Source organism: Crotalus tigris, unplaced genomic scaffold (assembly GCF_016545835.1).
Source record: "Crotalus tigris isolate CLP2741 ecotype Arizona unplaced genomic scaffold, ASM1654583v1 scf7180000024124.1850442, whole genome shotgun sequence".
Taxonomy (NCBI): domain Eukaryota; kingdom Metazoa; phylum Chordata; class Lepidosauria; order Squamata; family Viperidae; genus Crotalus; species Crotalus tigris.
Genome location: NW_024100400.1, coordinates 27436 through 44750, shown reverse-complemented (window position 1 = coordinate 44750; position 17315 = coordinate 27436). Strand labels below are relative to the sequence as shown.

General features: G+C 35.6%; 1 protein-coding gene across 1 annotated transcript in view; it reads right to left on the bottom strand.

Annotated features, from left to right (window-relative positions):
- Window positions 1–17315, bottom strand: part of LOC120298763 (sperm-associated antigen 17-like) — a gene marked incomplete at its 5' end in the record, with an annotated part of 46214 nt that overhangs the window by 2892 nt on the left and 26007 nt on the right. Inside the window, 8 exons of the mRNA XM_039322792.1 lie at window positions 18–162; window positions 1530–1590; window positions 4408–4577; window positions 8845–8993; window positions 10316–10420; window positions 13807–13927; window positions 14768–14870; window positions 16236–16289. Of these exons, the coding sequence (XP_039178726.1) occupies window positions 18–162; window positions 1530–1590; window positions 4408–4577; window positions 8845–8993; window positions 10316–10420; window positions 13807–13927; window positions 14768–14870; window positions 16236–16289 (908 nt within the window). The remainder of the gene's footprint in view (window positions 1–17; window positions 163–1529; window positions 1591–4407; window positions 4578–8844; window positions 8994–10315; window positions 10421–13806; window positions 13928–14767; window positions 14871–16235; window positions 16290–17315) is intronic.

Sequence of the window (17315 nt, the reverse complement as noted above, 5' to 3'; positions counted from 1 at the left end):
AAAACACTGAAAGATATTTGCTTCTACAGGAAGAAATAGTGTTTCAGTTTCTGTGTGAATTTCAATCTGATGGGAAAGTTTGTCCAAGCCCTCATCTCCTTCCACTCCAACAGCCATGGCAAAAATCTCTATTTCCAGTACAGTTTGCAGTCCAGCAGCCACCTAGAAAAGACAGATCATATAATTCACCATGGAGAAAATTAGATTCTTGTCTCCTACCCCACTATCTTGCCCTCTTTAAATTACTCCTAACCATCACCCCTAAATAAACTTGCTGGTGAGACGTTTTATTTGTGACTTGAATTTTCACCATAACATTACTACTATAAACTTCTCTACCTGAAACTGTGGTAACAAATGACTTGTTTGGATCATAGAATGAAAGAAAGCTAAATCCCATGTAATTTTCTTATGTATGAATAGTGCCAAACCACTTTTATGGCAATATATCCTTCGTGTGCTCAACATAGAATTTTGTTCCAGTTACTATACTGTATAATCCTCAAAGCTGATGATACAGCATTTGGACAGAAAGAAAACTAAAGAATTGTGGATAAGTAGCATTTAAAGGATTTCCCATATTTAGGAAAAGGAATAAGTCCATTTTTTAAAAAGTGCTGAAATGTGTTCATTAGAAGAAATGAAGTTTTATTAAAGCCTATATGATAAAACAGACTACATATAGGAGACTATATGAAATACCTTAATGAAATATCTTAAGGAGATTACTACATCATTCTATTAAGATACAGCAATCGGCCCATTTGTCCTGACACCCATATATATGCTGCTTGGGCACATTTTCATTAGAGTAGCACTCATTCTTGGGGCAATTTACTGGCTAAATGAAGAGATGCTTTCCAGTTTGCATCAGACGTTCTCATGTTGCTCCAACGACTTCTATAATCTTAGTCGGCGAAGGAGAAGGTTCTCCTGAATGTTATACACATTTGTACATGACCCTTCAGAATTGTTTTGAAGAGTTTAAAAAAACAAAACCTGACTCAAAAAATGTGATCACTCCTCTCCACTATTGCAGAGTAAAAGGAAACATGGGTATTCTGCTTTCTCTCTACCACGGGTTTTCAGAACTTATATTTTATTGCTATTTGAAAAGAAGGGCCATCTCAATAAACCTGGAGTATCAAGTCAATCCCACATAGAAGTAAGATAATCCATTTTATGCCTCTTTATTAATTTGTTGCTAGTAGTTGTACAGATGTGCTTGGTCGTTTTTAAATCCTTAACTATTGCAGAGAACCCTTGTGATTAATCATTAGCCCAGGAAAATCTTTAGTGCACTGATTTCTATTAATCACTAATCACGAGCAGCATTATTCAGTGACAATTCAGAGGCAACAGACACTAGACAGGTATCAGCTAAGAAGCTCGTAATATTCTGCCAGTTCTAGATGGGTGGATAGCACTTGAACTCAGTTGTGAGGAAAGGCCCATAGGCAATATTTAAGAACAGTGTTCTGCCTGCAGAAGAAAATTAATCCAAATTAATTAAACACTCTACAACTTACAGGCCCTGGGGTATAGTTCACACGCAATCCTGTAGAAGGTGGTGGTTGTTTCACCCGAAACCTGCCAAGTAATAGAAAAATTAATTTCTTGTTTTGTATTGGACCAGAGAAATAAGCAGACCATGGAGGAAAACGGATCCACACAGACGTTGGCTTCCATAATTATTAAGATATTTTCAGTCTGTGTCAAGTATAAGTTTGGACATGGAGGCAAAGTTTAAATTCATAGCTTAAGAAGCCTCAAAATATCCACCTAGAATGGGTTACTAAAGCTACATTCAACATTTTTCATTTCCTAGCTACCGTCTTTATCTAAAATAAAGACATTATATAGTGTGGCTTGGATATTTCTAATGAGGGAACAGCATATTGCTTCCTTGTCATTAGTATTTGAAAGATCATTTGTACTGGGTCTCATTTGAAGCCATCTAAAGCTAAATGTTTGGTTGGAAATCTGGTCCCACTGCAACCTGTATGCATCATAAAATAGATGCAGCCTCCCTCCTAATCTCTTCAGTCTGATGACAGATAAAAGTGGTCTCAAACAGGATATGTATCTAAAGGACCAAAGTGAGACTGCTATGTAAATTTTCACATCCTCCAGCTGTTCTCTGTAGTCTCTATCACAAGGGAAAAGGCAAAGTAGTAAAAAGGCAAACATCACTTGGCCAAGGGATCAATTGAAAACTTCTTATTCCAGTTAGATTAATGGGAAGATTTTTATGTAATTGTGCAGAAAACTTGGATCCAGACTATGGACAGAGCATCTGAGAAAGCTTCTCAGATGGGCTATTAAAAACCAGTCCAACAGTGACTTAGATCTCTTCAGAAGGAGGAAAGTTTTTTAAACTATCTTTAGTCTTTATGGCTGTAATTCTTTAAGAGCCATGTGGGATACAGTGGTTTTGCCTATTAAACATACTGTCTGTTATCATCAAACCTAGGAATGAAATTGTCATGTAATTAGAATTTCTGGAGGAAAGGGCCAGTGAGAAACAACATGCCTGCTTCCTTTAGGCAAAAATATCTGTCCAAAGAGCAAGGATTGGAAGTATCTCAGGCAACTGCCCCCTTCATGCTCCTGCTGGTGGTCTCATCTATAGTCCAAACTAGATTCTCCTGAATAATAAGATTTTGATGAACATTGACAGAAGAAGAAGAAAAACTCCCACATGACAACTTGTAAGATATCACCAATGCTAGCATGATAATTCCCTCCCAAAATGAAGATTTCACTCTCAGCATAGATGCAACTTTATGGATATGAACCCAAAAAATTGTGTTTGAAATCCACTACATTTCTTTCTGCATTGGATTGAATAGGCAAACTGAGTAAAAGTGAGGGTATTGGAACATTCAGCAGGTATGTCCATGTGGGTCCATAGGCCATGTAGTTGAACTAAATGGTCTTTGACTATTATAACTATCTTGTTCTTTTTAAATGCCAGGGCAGATAATACTGGGCATTATAGTGTCACCTTTATTCTAAAATCAAAAGATTGTTCTGCTGAAAAAAGCCATCAGAAATGAAATTCTGTCTCATGCCATTGCAAAGTATAGTTTCAATTATTATAGGTGACTTGCACCTTCAGAATAGAATAGAATAAAAACATTGTTGTCACTTTAAATGTACACTAATCAGCATACATTAAAATGAAATTTCATTGCATTCAGTCCTCAAAATATACCATTATGCATATACCCCCCCACACACATATGAAACAGACAAACATCATAGTCTAGTTCAAATGTACTGTATACATGGCAGGGGGGGGAAAGAATCCTGTCAATTTACAAGACAGATGGCATAAAGAACAAAGCTGTTAATCTAGTAGTCCTGCTAGAAATACTTTGAAACCTCCTCCCAGAGGGGAGCAGCAGAAACAGATCATGAAGTGAGTGTGTGGGGTCTCTAACAATTCTTTGAGCTCTAAGCATGTAAAACTTATAAGCAGTATCCTGAATAATGGGAAGCAAGCGTCCTATAATCTTCTCAGCTGTCCTTACCACTCTCTGTATGGACCTACCACCAAACCAAACAACAATGATGCAGTTTGTTAGAACATTCTCAATTGTGCCTCTGTTAAAAGTGGCCAGGACAGAAGGAGAAAGATGTGCTCTCCTCATCTGATGCAAGAAATGCAATTGCTGCTTTGCACACTTCATTAAAGATAACATATGAAGAGACCAAGTCAGATTGTTAGTTATCTGCACCTCAGGTACTTAATACTATTGATCACCTTCACAGCTGCAGCTTTGATACAAAGTGGAGTATGACTACGCAGGCTCTTCCTAAAATCTACAATGATCTCCTTTGTTTTATTAACATTCAAAACCAGGTTATTTTTATTGCACCAGTCCAGAAAAATCTTTATCTCCTCCCTAGAAGAATCTTCATTATCATCCCGGATAAGATTCACCACTGCCATTTCACCTTCACTCCATGTTATTCTAACAGAACCTTAGACCTCAGAAGTTGGTGTATCCTTGGCAGTTCTACTCAAAGTTGCTAAATGCTAACACTGCAGCAATGGGGACAGAAGGGAGATTAGGTAGGCATTTCACCTTTTGGATAAATACTTGAAGGCAAAAGGTTTACCATTGTAATGTTTTGCTCTAAAAAGTGCCATCTGAGTTATACAAACTACATGCATGACTTATAGAAGAACAAGGCTACTGCATGCTTCTATTTTGAAAATTGTTATTACTGATGAAATTCTCTCTCCTTGAACAATGTACCACTCTGACATCATTGATATAGAAAAGAATCTGTTATCTACAAACAGTTCCGTGGCATATCTCCAAACAGCCAAAAAGCAAAATATTTTGATGTATTATCCTTTGGCAGATACAAAACTTGCTAGTAATATATACAAACCTGCAGAAATCCATTCCAACATTCTTCAAAACCACTGTGGTTGAATAAATGCAGCCCTCCTTAAGAATGCCAAATGTCACCTTCGGTGGGATAAGAAGGAATCCTGACATTTTCTGGGAAGGTGCTGTGACAGAGCATGTGCGGACTTTGCCAGAAACAAGATCTACATTCTTCACAAACGAGAGAGATTATTTAGGATGGATAGACAGATCAAAACTTTTAATCCATATATCTATTGATAAGAATAAAAGGGCATTTATAGATTGATATTCTACCAATTCACAGCTATTGATACTTCAATTCTGAAAGGAAGATTTGTATTCAGAAGTCACAATAGGCTAAATATAAAATAATCATTTTTGTCAAATTGGAACATAATATACCTTGAATTGTAAGTGGATTAGCCTACCGTATTTTCCGGCATATAAGGCGACCCAGTGTATAAGACGACCCCCGACTTCAGCGCCGATTTCCATGCCTAGAAAGTCATCTTTTCTGCCGGAAACTACCGTAATTTCCGGCGTATAAGATGACTCAGCTTATAAGACAACCCCCGACTTCAACACCGATTTCCACGCTTTAGAAAGTCATCTTATAGGCTAGAAAATATGGTATGTGAAATCAGTCTTGTGAATAATTCAACATGTACACAAATGTGCAATATTTATGTTCTGTAGTATGGATTTGAACTTAAGGCATGGAAATCTATTTAACCTTCAGTAAGTTCCTGGATGAGAAACAGAAATTTGCAATATACTTTTTGCTAAGGGTTTTATTTTTGTTTCAGTAAAATTATACTGCACACTCCTTGGACACTCAGAGCATATTGAGTATTATTCCATAATGTTGGATTGTACTTCTCTTACTTTCAGCTGCCATCAAGCCTATTTTAGTCTTACACAATCAGATGGACAGGATTTACTAAATGATAAGCTATGGTTGGTTATCATTGGACCACTTATCAAGAAAATAGGCAGAAGCCATTCAACAGCAGAAGGCGATGTTCACAAGGTAGCAAAGATTTGAAATTAATTCCTTTGTTCCCAATCCTAGCTTCTTCTGTCCTTGTGAACAAGAGGGGCAAAACTCATTTTGTACTCACTATATAAGCAGCTCAGAGGGAGGGACGAAAAGTCCCCTCCTTCTAATCCATCTAAGGCAGGCCCCAAAACCAAGCTACAAGCATTCTAGGAGACAGAGAGGATTATGGTACACTGTTGTCAATTTGCTCCAATCCCTTTGGCTATTGTTTAGTGACAGCTGGGGGAAAAAACAGCTACTTGTGGTGGTGATTTGTGGCAGGAATCCAGTACTCTTAGGTACTTGAGTTGCTATTCTACTTCTGTAACCTTTAAGTCATAACTGATATCCTGATAAGGAAGGAAAGGAGTATACAATGGTAGAGGGATGACCCTGTATGCTTTTTTGTGACATTCTATGACAGCAGCTTTTCTAGATTCCCCCCCCAAAAGATAAATTAGATAAATTCAGAATAATTTAGGATCATGCACATCTCAAGGCTTCCAATTTTGCGCAGTAGTGCAGCAGCCAAGAGATCGCGCGGCTCTGCACCCTACGGCTGAATTCTTCCTGTTAGGGGACCCTAAATGGGCCTAAAGTCGCCCCAGAGAGGCAAAGAAGAAGGAGAGGTTCCCATCGACCACAGAGAGATGGCGGACGATCTGATCAGTGTGGGAAAAGCCCTCCAGAAACCAGCAGGAGAAAGGCTAGCTTCACTCCAGAGTCTAGCCCAAGCTACAAACAGCCAAAGCCCAAAAGCACTATTTTAAGCTGGATCGTAAACAATGTGCTTGGAACTGGGTAAGAATATTTATTCTCTCTGTTCTATTTGATAATTGATTTCCTGGAGAAAAAAAATAACCAAGAAGCAAAACTCCTCCGAAAGTGAGGAGGGGGACTTTTGCCCACCCTCTCACAGACAGGCAAATTAAACTTTTATGGGGGATAGAAATATATTGAAATAAAATGAATATAAGACTAAAATCTGGATAAGTTTGGAATTGGTGGAAATAGTTAAGATTTTCTTATCAAAACACTATTGATGAAAACAGAAGAAAGTAATTTCTTGTTTTGAAAACTGAAAAATGAATTGGTGCTGACATATAGGTGGATGAAAATATACAACTGTAGTCGCTTTGATACAGGAATTGGCAGGAAGCCCATAAAAAGATAACTTGTTTCTTTGACCTTCAATGTCCTAACCAAACAGAGAACAACTGCAACAAAGAAAAGAAAACATTTTGGATACCGACAAAGCGAGAATCATAAACCTTAGGAAAAAAAATTGACCTTCCTGGACTATAAATACTTATTGAACTGTGACTCTAAAGCTGTTTGCAGAAAAAGGAAAACTTTGATTTTTGGCTATCATGGAACATCTGCAGAAAGAACATATCAGGAAAAAACAAATACTTTCCAGGAGGAAATGTATGCCATGTTGTAACTAATTCAAATGACAATGATTTTAAACAACGAGGAAATTAAAAACAACTTTGAAAATATAAATGAACGCATTTTTAATTTAACCTCACAACAAAAAAAAAAACTTTCAGAAAATAAAAATAGAGAGGGATCAGATAAATCAGACAACTGAATATAAACCAAAATAAAAAGATTTAAAGATGGAACATCAATGGAAGGAATTATGACTTAACCCAGGCAGAGAAAAACTTGCAGGAAATATTGGACATGGAAAAGATAACTTATACTTCAAGATTGCAAAATAAGTGAGGACAAGAAAAAAGATTCTACAAAATGGATTATAGAACTGTCAGGAGAACTATGAGAACTTGAGAGACAAAAAATGATAAAAGAAATTAAGAGAGAAAGAAGGAAAGAAAATTTCAATGAATACAAATGGGCAAAACCTTCCTACAAAAACACTTTACTTGACTTGTCTCTTGCACTTACAACAACATCTACAAGACTACAGGAAGACTTTTTGGTTTAGCAGAGTATACTGATTAGGAAAGAGGTTTGGCAAAAAAAGGCTAAAGTTAGAATCAAGAAATCAGACGATGGGATTTATCAGATGGAATATCTAAAGATTAAACAATTGTTTGAATAAGGTTAAAGAAATAGAAAAATTCTGAATATAAATGAATTTTAGTTTAAGAGGGATGGGCCCTTCAAATAACATAGTATTTTTTATGATATGAGAATATAAAAATGTTGGGATGGTTAATATGAGGGAAATGTTTTATATACTTAAGTGTAATGATATAAATGTATTTTAGCTTAAAAGGGATACGTTTTTTAAGTGGCATAGTATTTCCTTCCTTTTTTCTCTCTCTTTTTAAGATATGAGAAATGTAAAACTGTTGGGATGACTTGTATGAGGAAAAAGACTTAGATACTTAAGTGTAATTAACTCTGATAAAATCTTAACAGATAAGAATGTCTTGAACATTGATGGGAAAATAAATCTAAATAAGAACTTTGAAAACAGGATCTACGATGAGGTAATTAAGATGTTTAATTAGAAAAGAAGCCTTATACTGATGTTGTAGTTACTTGTATAAATACTAGAAAAATGTTTATATTCAATTTTTATCTATCAAAATACTAAGAAATGTACTAATTTAAGATTGGTAAAAGAGAATATTACTGGAAGAAGAGAAAATCAAGGAAAGCTACTATGTGGATTAAGGAATTATAGAAATGAATTGTTATTGATTGTTTTTAAATATAAACCCAGACAACACACTGTTTACCAAATATTAAGGTTACTATGTTAAGAAAACAATAAAATAATTTTTTAAAAAATAGGATCAAGCACATCTCATTGGCTCTTTGATTAATATGCCATCTCTTAACCAATGGTTGAACTAGTCATTAATTCCAGGTAGGATATGTTCTTGGATCAAGTTCAACATTCAATCTTCTACCCATCTGTTGTGAAAATACCCCTCTGAATTCCATCTATTGGATTTTAAGCCCAACAATGCTGGTATTGAGTAAGTGCCAATAAGGTACTTCTCTGGAGTGGGCTGTTTTAGGAGGAAAATAATCATTATACAGCATTTATTTCTTATAGTCTACCTTTCCTCTAAACAACTCAAAAGTGGTGTTCATGTGATCCTCACGTTAACATCACTTTGAGATAGGTTGAGTTGAGGAAAAGGAATTTTCTGATTCAACTAGCAAACTCCAACTGGGATGTGGGAATTTGTCCCAGTACAATACTATAATCACTGCACTGCACCAGTAGGAAAGCTCAACTGATTGCATTGAAACCTCTGCTGAAATTTCTAAAACTTGAGAACTGGATAGAAGACATCTTTCATACCTCTTTTAAACATGATAATCTTAACTAGAACAAAAAAGTTTCAAGAGACAGAACAATTCCAAATATAATGAAGGCAAAGTCAAGGAAAATTAAAGAGAAAAGTAATTGTAAAGTAGGAATTATGTTACTTTTTGCCTTGGCACTGATTGTGGCTTGTTTCTTTGTATCAAAGCGGGCAATTTCACTTTCTCTTTTCTTGGGGATCCTGTAGCATCCATAAGAAGTGATTGAAGTTTTGGATGGATCGGGACTCCGTTTTCACTTCCTTCTACATCTACTGAAAAGGAAAAGAGTTTTAAAACTACAGCATATGCCCTAGACCAGCGGTTCTCAACCTATGGGCCGCGACCCCATTTGGGGTCGATCGACCATTTTTGGGGGGTCGCCAAAGGCAGCGATCCGCCATTTTCTCCCCTCCGGGGGCAGTGCCGTGCATGCACATAACGTTTGTGTGACGGGGGTCGCTGTCACACAAACGTTGAGAACCGCTGCCCTAGACTAATTCTACAACTCGCCGAAGAGGTTAGGGTACAGTGAGAGCAAAGTTCCTTGTGACGGAGGAAGACAAGTTTGTTTGTGGTGATGCTCTCTGAGATCGTTTAGGAGAAAAAGAACCTGATTGGTAAAAAAAATATGGAATTTTATTTGATAACCAATTGATAACTAACCTGGAAGAAATGTTGATTCTTTCAAGGGAAAGAGACTGGCATCCATTTTCGCTGAGGAGAGGTAAGCCCAAAGGCTCCAACTGTACTATTAAATATATTAAGTGCCAAAATTTTGCTATTTTTTATTTTTCTATTTTTTGCTACTTCAGTAGCTCAAAAAAAATCAATTTGGTCATCTCAGATCAAACTCTAAACAAAGCAATATGCCTATACATAAACAATAGATTTTAATTTTAGGATCCAGTTAAGATACCAAAGGAATAAAAAAGGAACTTTATTCTAGAGTTCCATTTTTGCAGAATTATGCAATTTTTCTAGGTTGAAGGCTTTTGAGTGGCATGCCAGAGGTTTAAGTAACAAATTAAATAGAATTAATGCAAATACCCTTCGATCTTGTATTTAATATTTTCCCTTTTTTGTTACATTAAAAATCTCAATTAAGTCAATTAAGTTTTATAGATGCATGAAGCCATTTTTAATACTTTAGGGATCAAAGGAGGCTATTGGGCCAAAGGTGAGTTACCTGCATTTTTAAAGCTAGCTTTGGCATCTCAAAATATTGCCAATACTGATGATAGTTAGTGGATGTTGTGGGTGTTGTAATTTGCTATAGATCTCATTTTCTCCACTGTGTTACATACTTATAGTATATTCACAAATAGTAATATATCTTTTATGGCATTTTGAGCCTTTGATCTCTCTTCTTCCAAAGAAAGCTTAATGTGTCAGAATAAATATTTTTTGTACTCAAGAAAATAGCTGTTGACAACAAAATATGCTACATGTAGAACACATAAGATATATGCAACTTACCAATATTATTAAGTGGGGATCAACTAACTAGCTATAAATGTATACAGAAGATGTTTTAACATGTTATAAAGTTCTATTAATAATTGCTTTTTTCAAAGAGTCCTTTGGAATGGTTTACCGTTTGTAAAATGGGATGGATAGGTTTCAGCATAGATTGAGGAAGAAATGGTGTTTGGGGGCAGTTCTTTGGAATGCTTACGTCTGAGCAAGTCATCTCTGGCTCCTAAAACATAAATATAAATTCATCTGAGCATTTCTATTTTGCTATTTATTTATTAAGCTAATTTATATCTGCCCAATTCAACCAGAGGTGAATCTGGGTGGCTTACAAAATTTTCAAAATGCACCATATAATAAAAATCCATTTAAAAAACCCCTATCCCTCCCCTATGGCAGCAACAGCACAATCAAATCAGCCACTACGACAACTTGCCACGGCCAACTCACTGCAGCTAACTTGCAGTGGCCAACTTGTCATGGGACAACTCACCACAGGGCAACTTACCAGGGGACAAGAGTAACACTAATAACAAAGAAATGGTGGAATAGAATCCTTAAATAAAAGGTGGAAAAAGAGGGACAAAATGAAATGTGAATGACAAAAAATTAAATTATTTTAAAGAACTGTTGGCTTATCTATGTCTTTAAAATTTCTTGTCTACTTGAAGGCACAATACGCAAGAAAAATTCTTTGAGTTTTGTGCCATCTTAACTGTAAAAAGGCAAGTGATTTCATTGCTGTGTAACTCAAACTTTCCACGTTGATGGTTCCAGTAATCCAGGGAACAGGATTGTGGGAGCAGGACTGCTAGCCGCAGCAGGTATTGATGGGTCTGACAGGTGAAAGATTTAACAATTGCAAGAAACATGCTTCAAAGGACATTCAAGGAATATGGTTTGTTAAGTTTTATGAAGAAAATTCATAATCTATTTTCGTGGTAACCAATCAGTTAGAACAATGCGATTTTTAAGAGGAAAGCATCCAATTAATCTTACTGCCCTTATTCACTGCAGAATTTAAAATAAATAGCAGGAGAGAAAAAGTGAAAACACAGAAACTATTGCGGATATTTCTCTCTATCATGTGTTTTTTTTTTAAAGTATACTTAATGTATACAAGTAGTCAGCTTTTCTAAATAAAAACTGGTAGCATAGAAGCCACTCTGAATCTGATAGACATATGCTACAAGGTTTTCACCAGGCCTTTGCAGATATTAGTGTGCAGAGAAGCTTTGCACCAGAGTAACCTAGTTTCTAAGCTCAGGAAAAACCGACCAAAATTATGAATTTTAGGATCAACCAATTTTTTTGTGATCTATTTATTCTGCATTATTTATTGTGCTATTAGCCAACCAGAGTGGCTGAGAGATGTGGCCATATAAATCAAATCAATTAATAAATAGCTAATTATAAGTAGATGAAAAGCTACCAGGGAGAAAGAAGTCTGACCATCTGACCATCTGCACATCCACTTTAGCTTCCTTACCAAATGTTATTAAAAAAAATTCTAAAGAAACTGAATTCTTGATTAACGATTAACGATATTAGCAATTAGCTAGCAATTTAATGTCCAAGATGCTATACTTATGCCACTCCTAAATACCACCTATGGTTTCTTTGTGGTTTTTTTAAAAATATAAATTAGAATTGAAAAATTGAACTGAATAAGCTTCTTAGATGAGAAGTGAAACATTTTCAAAGAAAAAAACCAAAAAAAAAAAAAATCCAGTTGCCTTTTGGAAAAGCACCATTGGGACATACCTGGATGATTGAGAATCTCCACAGACTGTAAATTAGGACATTTTTTTGTGTGTGAAATAACCAAATTTTTTAAGAGTTCTGTATTTTCTCATTGGAGGTTACAAAGTTCTGGACATTGAAATAAAAAAATAATAATTTATATTTATTGCTGACAACACTGTGTAAAATATTATTTACATTTGCTTCATTGACTACAAAAAAGCCTTCAATTGTGTTGATCATGAGAAGCTATGGAGAGCCCTACAAGACCAGGGGGTACCAGCACATCTGGTCAAGTTGGTTAAATCAAGAAGCCATTTTGCGAATACCATATGGAGACACTGATTGGTTTAAGATAGAGAAAAGAATGTGACAAGGTTGCATTCTCTCCCCTTTCTTATTCAATCTGTATGCCAAAATGACTGCGAAGAACCTAGAGCAGTGATGGCGAACCTTTTAGAGACCAAGTGCCCAAACTGCAAAGCAAAGCCCACTTACCCATCATCGGGTGCCGGGTGGGTGTGGCCCAGTGGGTGGATGTGGCTGCGGTGGTAACAGCAGACTGGGTGGGATTAAAAAGTTCAATCAATCAATTCCAACTTTGCAAGATCTTTTTTTTTCCCACGAGAAGTTGAAATTGACTGATTGATTGAACCTTTTTTTTTTATACAAGGCGGCGGAGGCCTAAAACGAAAAGGTTTTATAAAACCCAGCTGAAGGCCTAGGACTGGGGCGACAGTGTACGTGCCCATAGAGAGGGCTCTGAGTGCCACCTCTGGCACCCGTGCCATAGGTTTGCCACCACTGACCTACAGTTTAAAGAATCAAAAATCGGGATAAAGATTGGAGGTGGAAATATCAAAATTCTTTGATATTCTGACGATACAACTCTCATTTCAGAAACCAAAGAAGATCTGGAACATTTGATCAAGAAAATCAAAGAAGAAAGTGAGAATTTTGGTCATTTTCTGAACATCAAAAAGACCAAGTTCATGACCACTGGAAACATCAAAATAGAAACTGACATTGAAGAGACAGACTATGTGGAAAAATTCACTTTACTAGGGTCACAGATTACTCAAAGCAGTGAATGTGTCCCAGAAATAATATGTCGGGTTGCATCAGGTCACACAGCAGTGATGAACATAATATGGAAAAGTAAGGACATCAGCCTGGCAAGCAAATGTAGGATAATCCATTCTATTGTATTCCCCATAGTACCTATTCCCCAGAGCTTTCACAACTTTCATGATTTTGAAAGTTGGACATTAACAAAGCAAGACAAGAAGAAAATTGATTCATTTGAATTGTAATAATAGAGAAAGCTCCTGCATATTCCTTGGATAGTAAAGGTGACTAACAAGCAAGTACTGGAGCGCATAACAGCAAATATGTCACTGGAAGGAAAAATTACAAAACTGCATTTTACTTATTTTGGTCATGTCATGAGGGAGAATTCACAGGGGAAAACAATTCTGTTTGGAAGAGTTAGAGGTAAAAGGAAACCAGGCCACCAAAAAAACATGGTGGTTGGATGCCATCAAACCTGACACCAGCCAGAGCATAGAAGTAGTAGTGCAAGATAAGAAGATCTGGCGAGATCTGCCCATAGAATTGCCAAAAGATAGTGTCCATACCACTGAATGAACAACATTGTCGTCATCGTCATCATCATCATGTTTGTTTTTCAGTCCCACAATTCTGTAAAATACATCTGCAATAGCCTAAAAGCATTTTTTTCCCATTCTCTTTTCTGTCAGTATGAATTACTGGTCTCTTTCCATATTACTTTTCAAGCATTTGTTATACAGTAGTGTTACCACCTTCAAAGTTTCCAGCACCCAATAAATGCAGTAAATGCAGTATTACTTGCTCTCTCTCTAGCAGCTTCATTTTCAGAAGACTCTATAAATGTATCCAACAACGGTTCCTTTGTTTCTCTGTCTGGAAAAGGAGGGAGCATTCCTGAGACAATTTCAACATCTGGAAACTTTAAGGGGAGAAAAGAACAAAACGATGAAATGCACTTTCTGACAAAAACACTGCTAAAACAAAATAAAGAACACAAACAATAATCTCTAAAACAAATGGTTTATTTGTATATGTCAATTATTAGTATTTGTAGTGGATTTGTTTTATACGTTTAGAAGGACAAAAACAAGAGATTAACTTAATGGGCCCTACATAATATGGTCTGATTTTCTTTTTTTTATCTGCTGGTCCTTGACCATATTTTATTGATAAAAACTCTCCTAAAAACTGTGATGTGCTTAAGAAAACTGCAAATCCATAGATCAATACCATAAAATTTATTTTCATATTAAATATACACAAAATGTCATAATTCAGCTCCTCCTCTTCCCTAGTGTTTTGAAGTATTTTTATTTAAATTATGAAGAATATTCATACATATCCATTATGGCCTCAAACAGGGAGTCACCAGACATAAGAAGGCATTAAGACTAGCTTAAATATAAGCGAAAATAAAGCTAAAATAAGAATCAAAGACTAAAATGATCCAGTGCTGTTTAAAGGCAATAGAGAATAAATGCTTTTACTTGAAATCTAAGACCATAGCCCGGGAGACCAGGATAGATAGCAATTTTGTGCTCCACTTTTTTAATACGTAACATTTTTTTAAACTCCAAAATATTTGACAGTAGAGTTCTTCTGTTGTAGCTGGCCTACAACTCTTCGAGATATTCTAGACCATTTTGTAAGTCAATGGTTAAATCGCCAAAAGTCATATCCAACTTTTGGTGACTTAATCCTTTTCAGAAAGGTTTCTTTGAACTAATCTAACCTGACCCATCGTCCACAACTTGCTCACCTCTTTTTGAAGAAATTGCATTCCAAATTCAGACTTGAAATAGGGAGGGATCATTTTGTACCTCATCCTCCTAAGACAATTCTTTCCGTCCTCAATTTCCTGCCTGAATTTTTTTTTAAATAGGAGTAAAGCAGAAATATATATATAGTAATATAATGGTTTCACATTATTTTATAATTTATTCCGGTGATTATTAATGCATACTATTGGTTTTAAAAAAGACAATTTAGATGTGTTTATAGATCTTTATTATTTTTTCAATTTTGCTCAAATTAATAAAGAGAAAGGACTACTGAATAAGCCTTATGCATGCATATAGATTTGTAAACTTTATTCTGTTTATATAATAGTTACTTTTTATATTCTAGAAGTTATTTCTTCCACTCTGGAAGACAGTAAGTTTAAAAAAAAACTGATTCACAAAAAGCTGAGGGACTGACAAACTGTTTTCATTTTTCATGTGTAATTCTCTTGCTCACTTATAGAAAAATAATTTTCAGTTGCAATGATATACTTTTTTTTCTGGCAGTACATTACTGAAAATTAAATGAAAAAAATCATTTCATAGATCATAAAAGTTCCCCAACTCTGTTTTATAGAATACAGGAAAGCAGGAGAAGCGAGGTCCAGGGAGTGAGAAGAATTCCAGGATGCAACTGAAGAATTAAAGCCTTTCTGTTCTCTCATTAATACATGTTTTTATTTTGATATGTCACTGATACTAGACAAATTACAAATTACTAACATGTGCTATCATTTGTGTATGTGTGTATGCACATACAGAGAAAAAAGTTATGCAAGCTCAACGAAGGCCTTCTTTATTGGTTCTCTCCAAGAGCATGCTAATATAATAAAAATATAAACCTGCTTACAATGTAAACTTTTAAGAGGTCTTGGAAATACCATATTAAGTACATAGCTAAAGGAGTGGGAATTCTCCCATTAGGGAAGCTAGTAGTAATTTGTGAGATTAAGTTAAATAAAATTTACACAATAGAAAATAAAGGAAAGGAGATGAAAATACTAGGAAGAATACAAGAAACAATATAAAAAAACAGGTTACTTAAACATTTTTCCTATATTTATCCTGGAGAAGGGGATATGGGGAATAGAATTGTTGGTTCAAATAGGTAGTAGATTTTCATTTGTTAGAGATATTAGAGGAAATCTTGCATGGTTATCTTACAAGGAGTTTACAGCAACATCCTATAAAAAACAGCATGAAGTAGGACATTGGTGAGATTATTTTGAAGTTGACATCCAATTCTGATTCTCTCTTCCCAAATCTTTGCTGAGCACTATGGAATTCTGCTCAGAGTTATTCCTAATAGTACTTAAATGAGAAACAGTTTCCAGAAATTTATACTAGAAATAATTGTCTAATTCAAAATCTTCAGACTTCAAAATCCCCCCCCCCCAGCTTCTGATTATGGCTTCTAAATATATCCTAAAACTAATGCACCATTACCTCGTCTGTGCTAATTTGCTCTGCCAGACAGAAGCCTTCACGGACTCGTCATGGCTGCATAAAGGAAAATGAAACATTTCATAAAATTCATAGTTATTTAAAAAGCATTCCATTTTATTTTAAATATGACATGGCATATGGCTCTATTTCATATGGTAAAATCCAATCATATGTTTCTATTTCAAGGCACCTGGAATAATCTCATTTCAGCAACACTAAAAAGAGTTAGATGGTTAGCTTCCTTAGATATCCCATTATAACATCTATCCTATTGTGACTCTATAGCACCATATTATGGTGACTTATCATGGTTTTACCTTAATTTAATATTTTATCTTGTGTACTGTAAATGCAGCTCCATCTGCATGAGTGGTGGTCGAACGTGCCCACTGCTCATGCAAGTGGAGCTGTGTGCACAGGCACACTCATCTGCCACTTGTGTGGCCCAGTTCCGAACAGAGCACGGCCCAGTACCGGCCCATGGCCTGCAGGTTGGAAACACCTGCTTTTAGAGTAACTTCTGAAAGCTGGTAGTGGGATGGAGTCAAAAAGAAAATCTTGCTACACTAACAGATATCCTCTATCACAATATTGGGTCCACCAAATATGAAATTAAATAAAATAAACTGTCCATGAAAGAGCAAACAATACCTGAAATAACGGTGTTACCTTCAAATCTAATGCCTACTCTAAAGGGTAGTTTGCTTACTCAATATCTATTAAACAACGTATGAGGTACACAATAAATGTACATGTTATAATTTTTCATTTCTGCTAAAGGAATAGGCATATAGAGGCACTTAACTAAGGTATTTTTAGGAAAGGAGATATGGTAAGCTGGAGGAATAGAAACTATATACACTGACTTAAAACATACTTTTAGAATAGTGCACACTATTGTAGAATAGCTTATAGCTTATGAATAACATATTATTCATTTATATAAGGTTTATTCTTTATAAAACTGCCTAGAGTTAGTATTTTAAAGTATAACTAGGAACCAAAGTGCAGCTATGTTTAACTGAAGCATGAAGTCTGTTACACACATAGCTTTTAGATGAAAAGTAGGCACTCTTATAG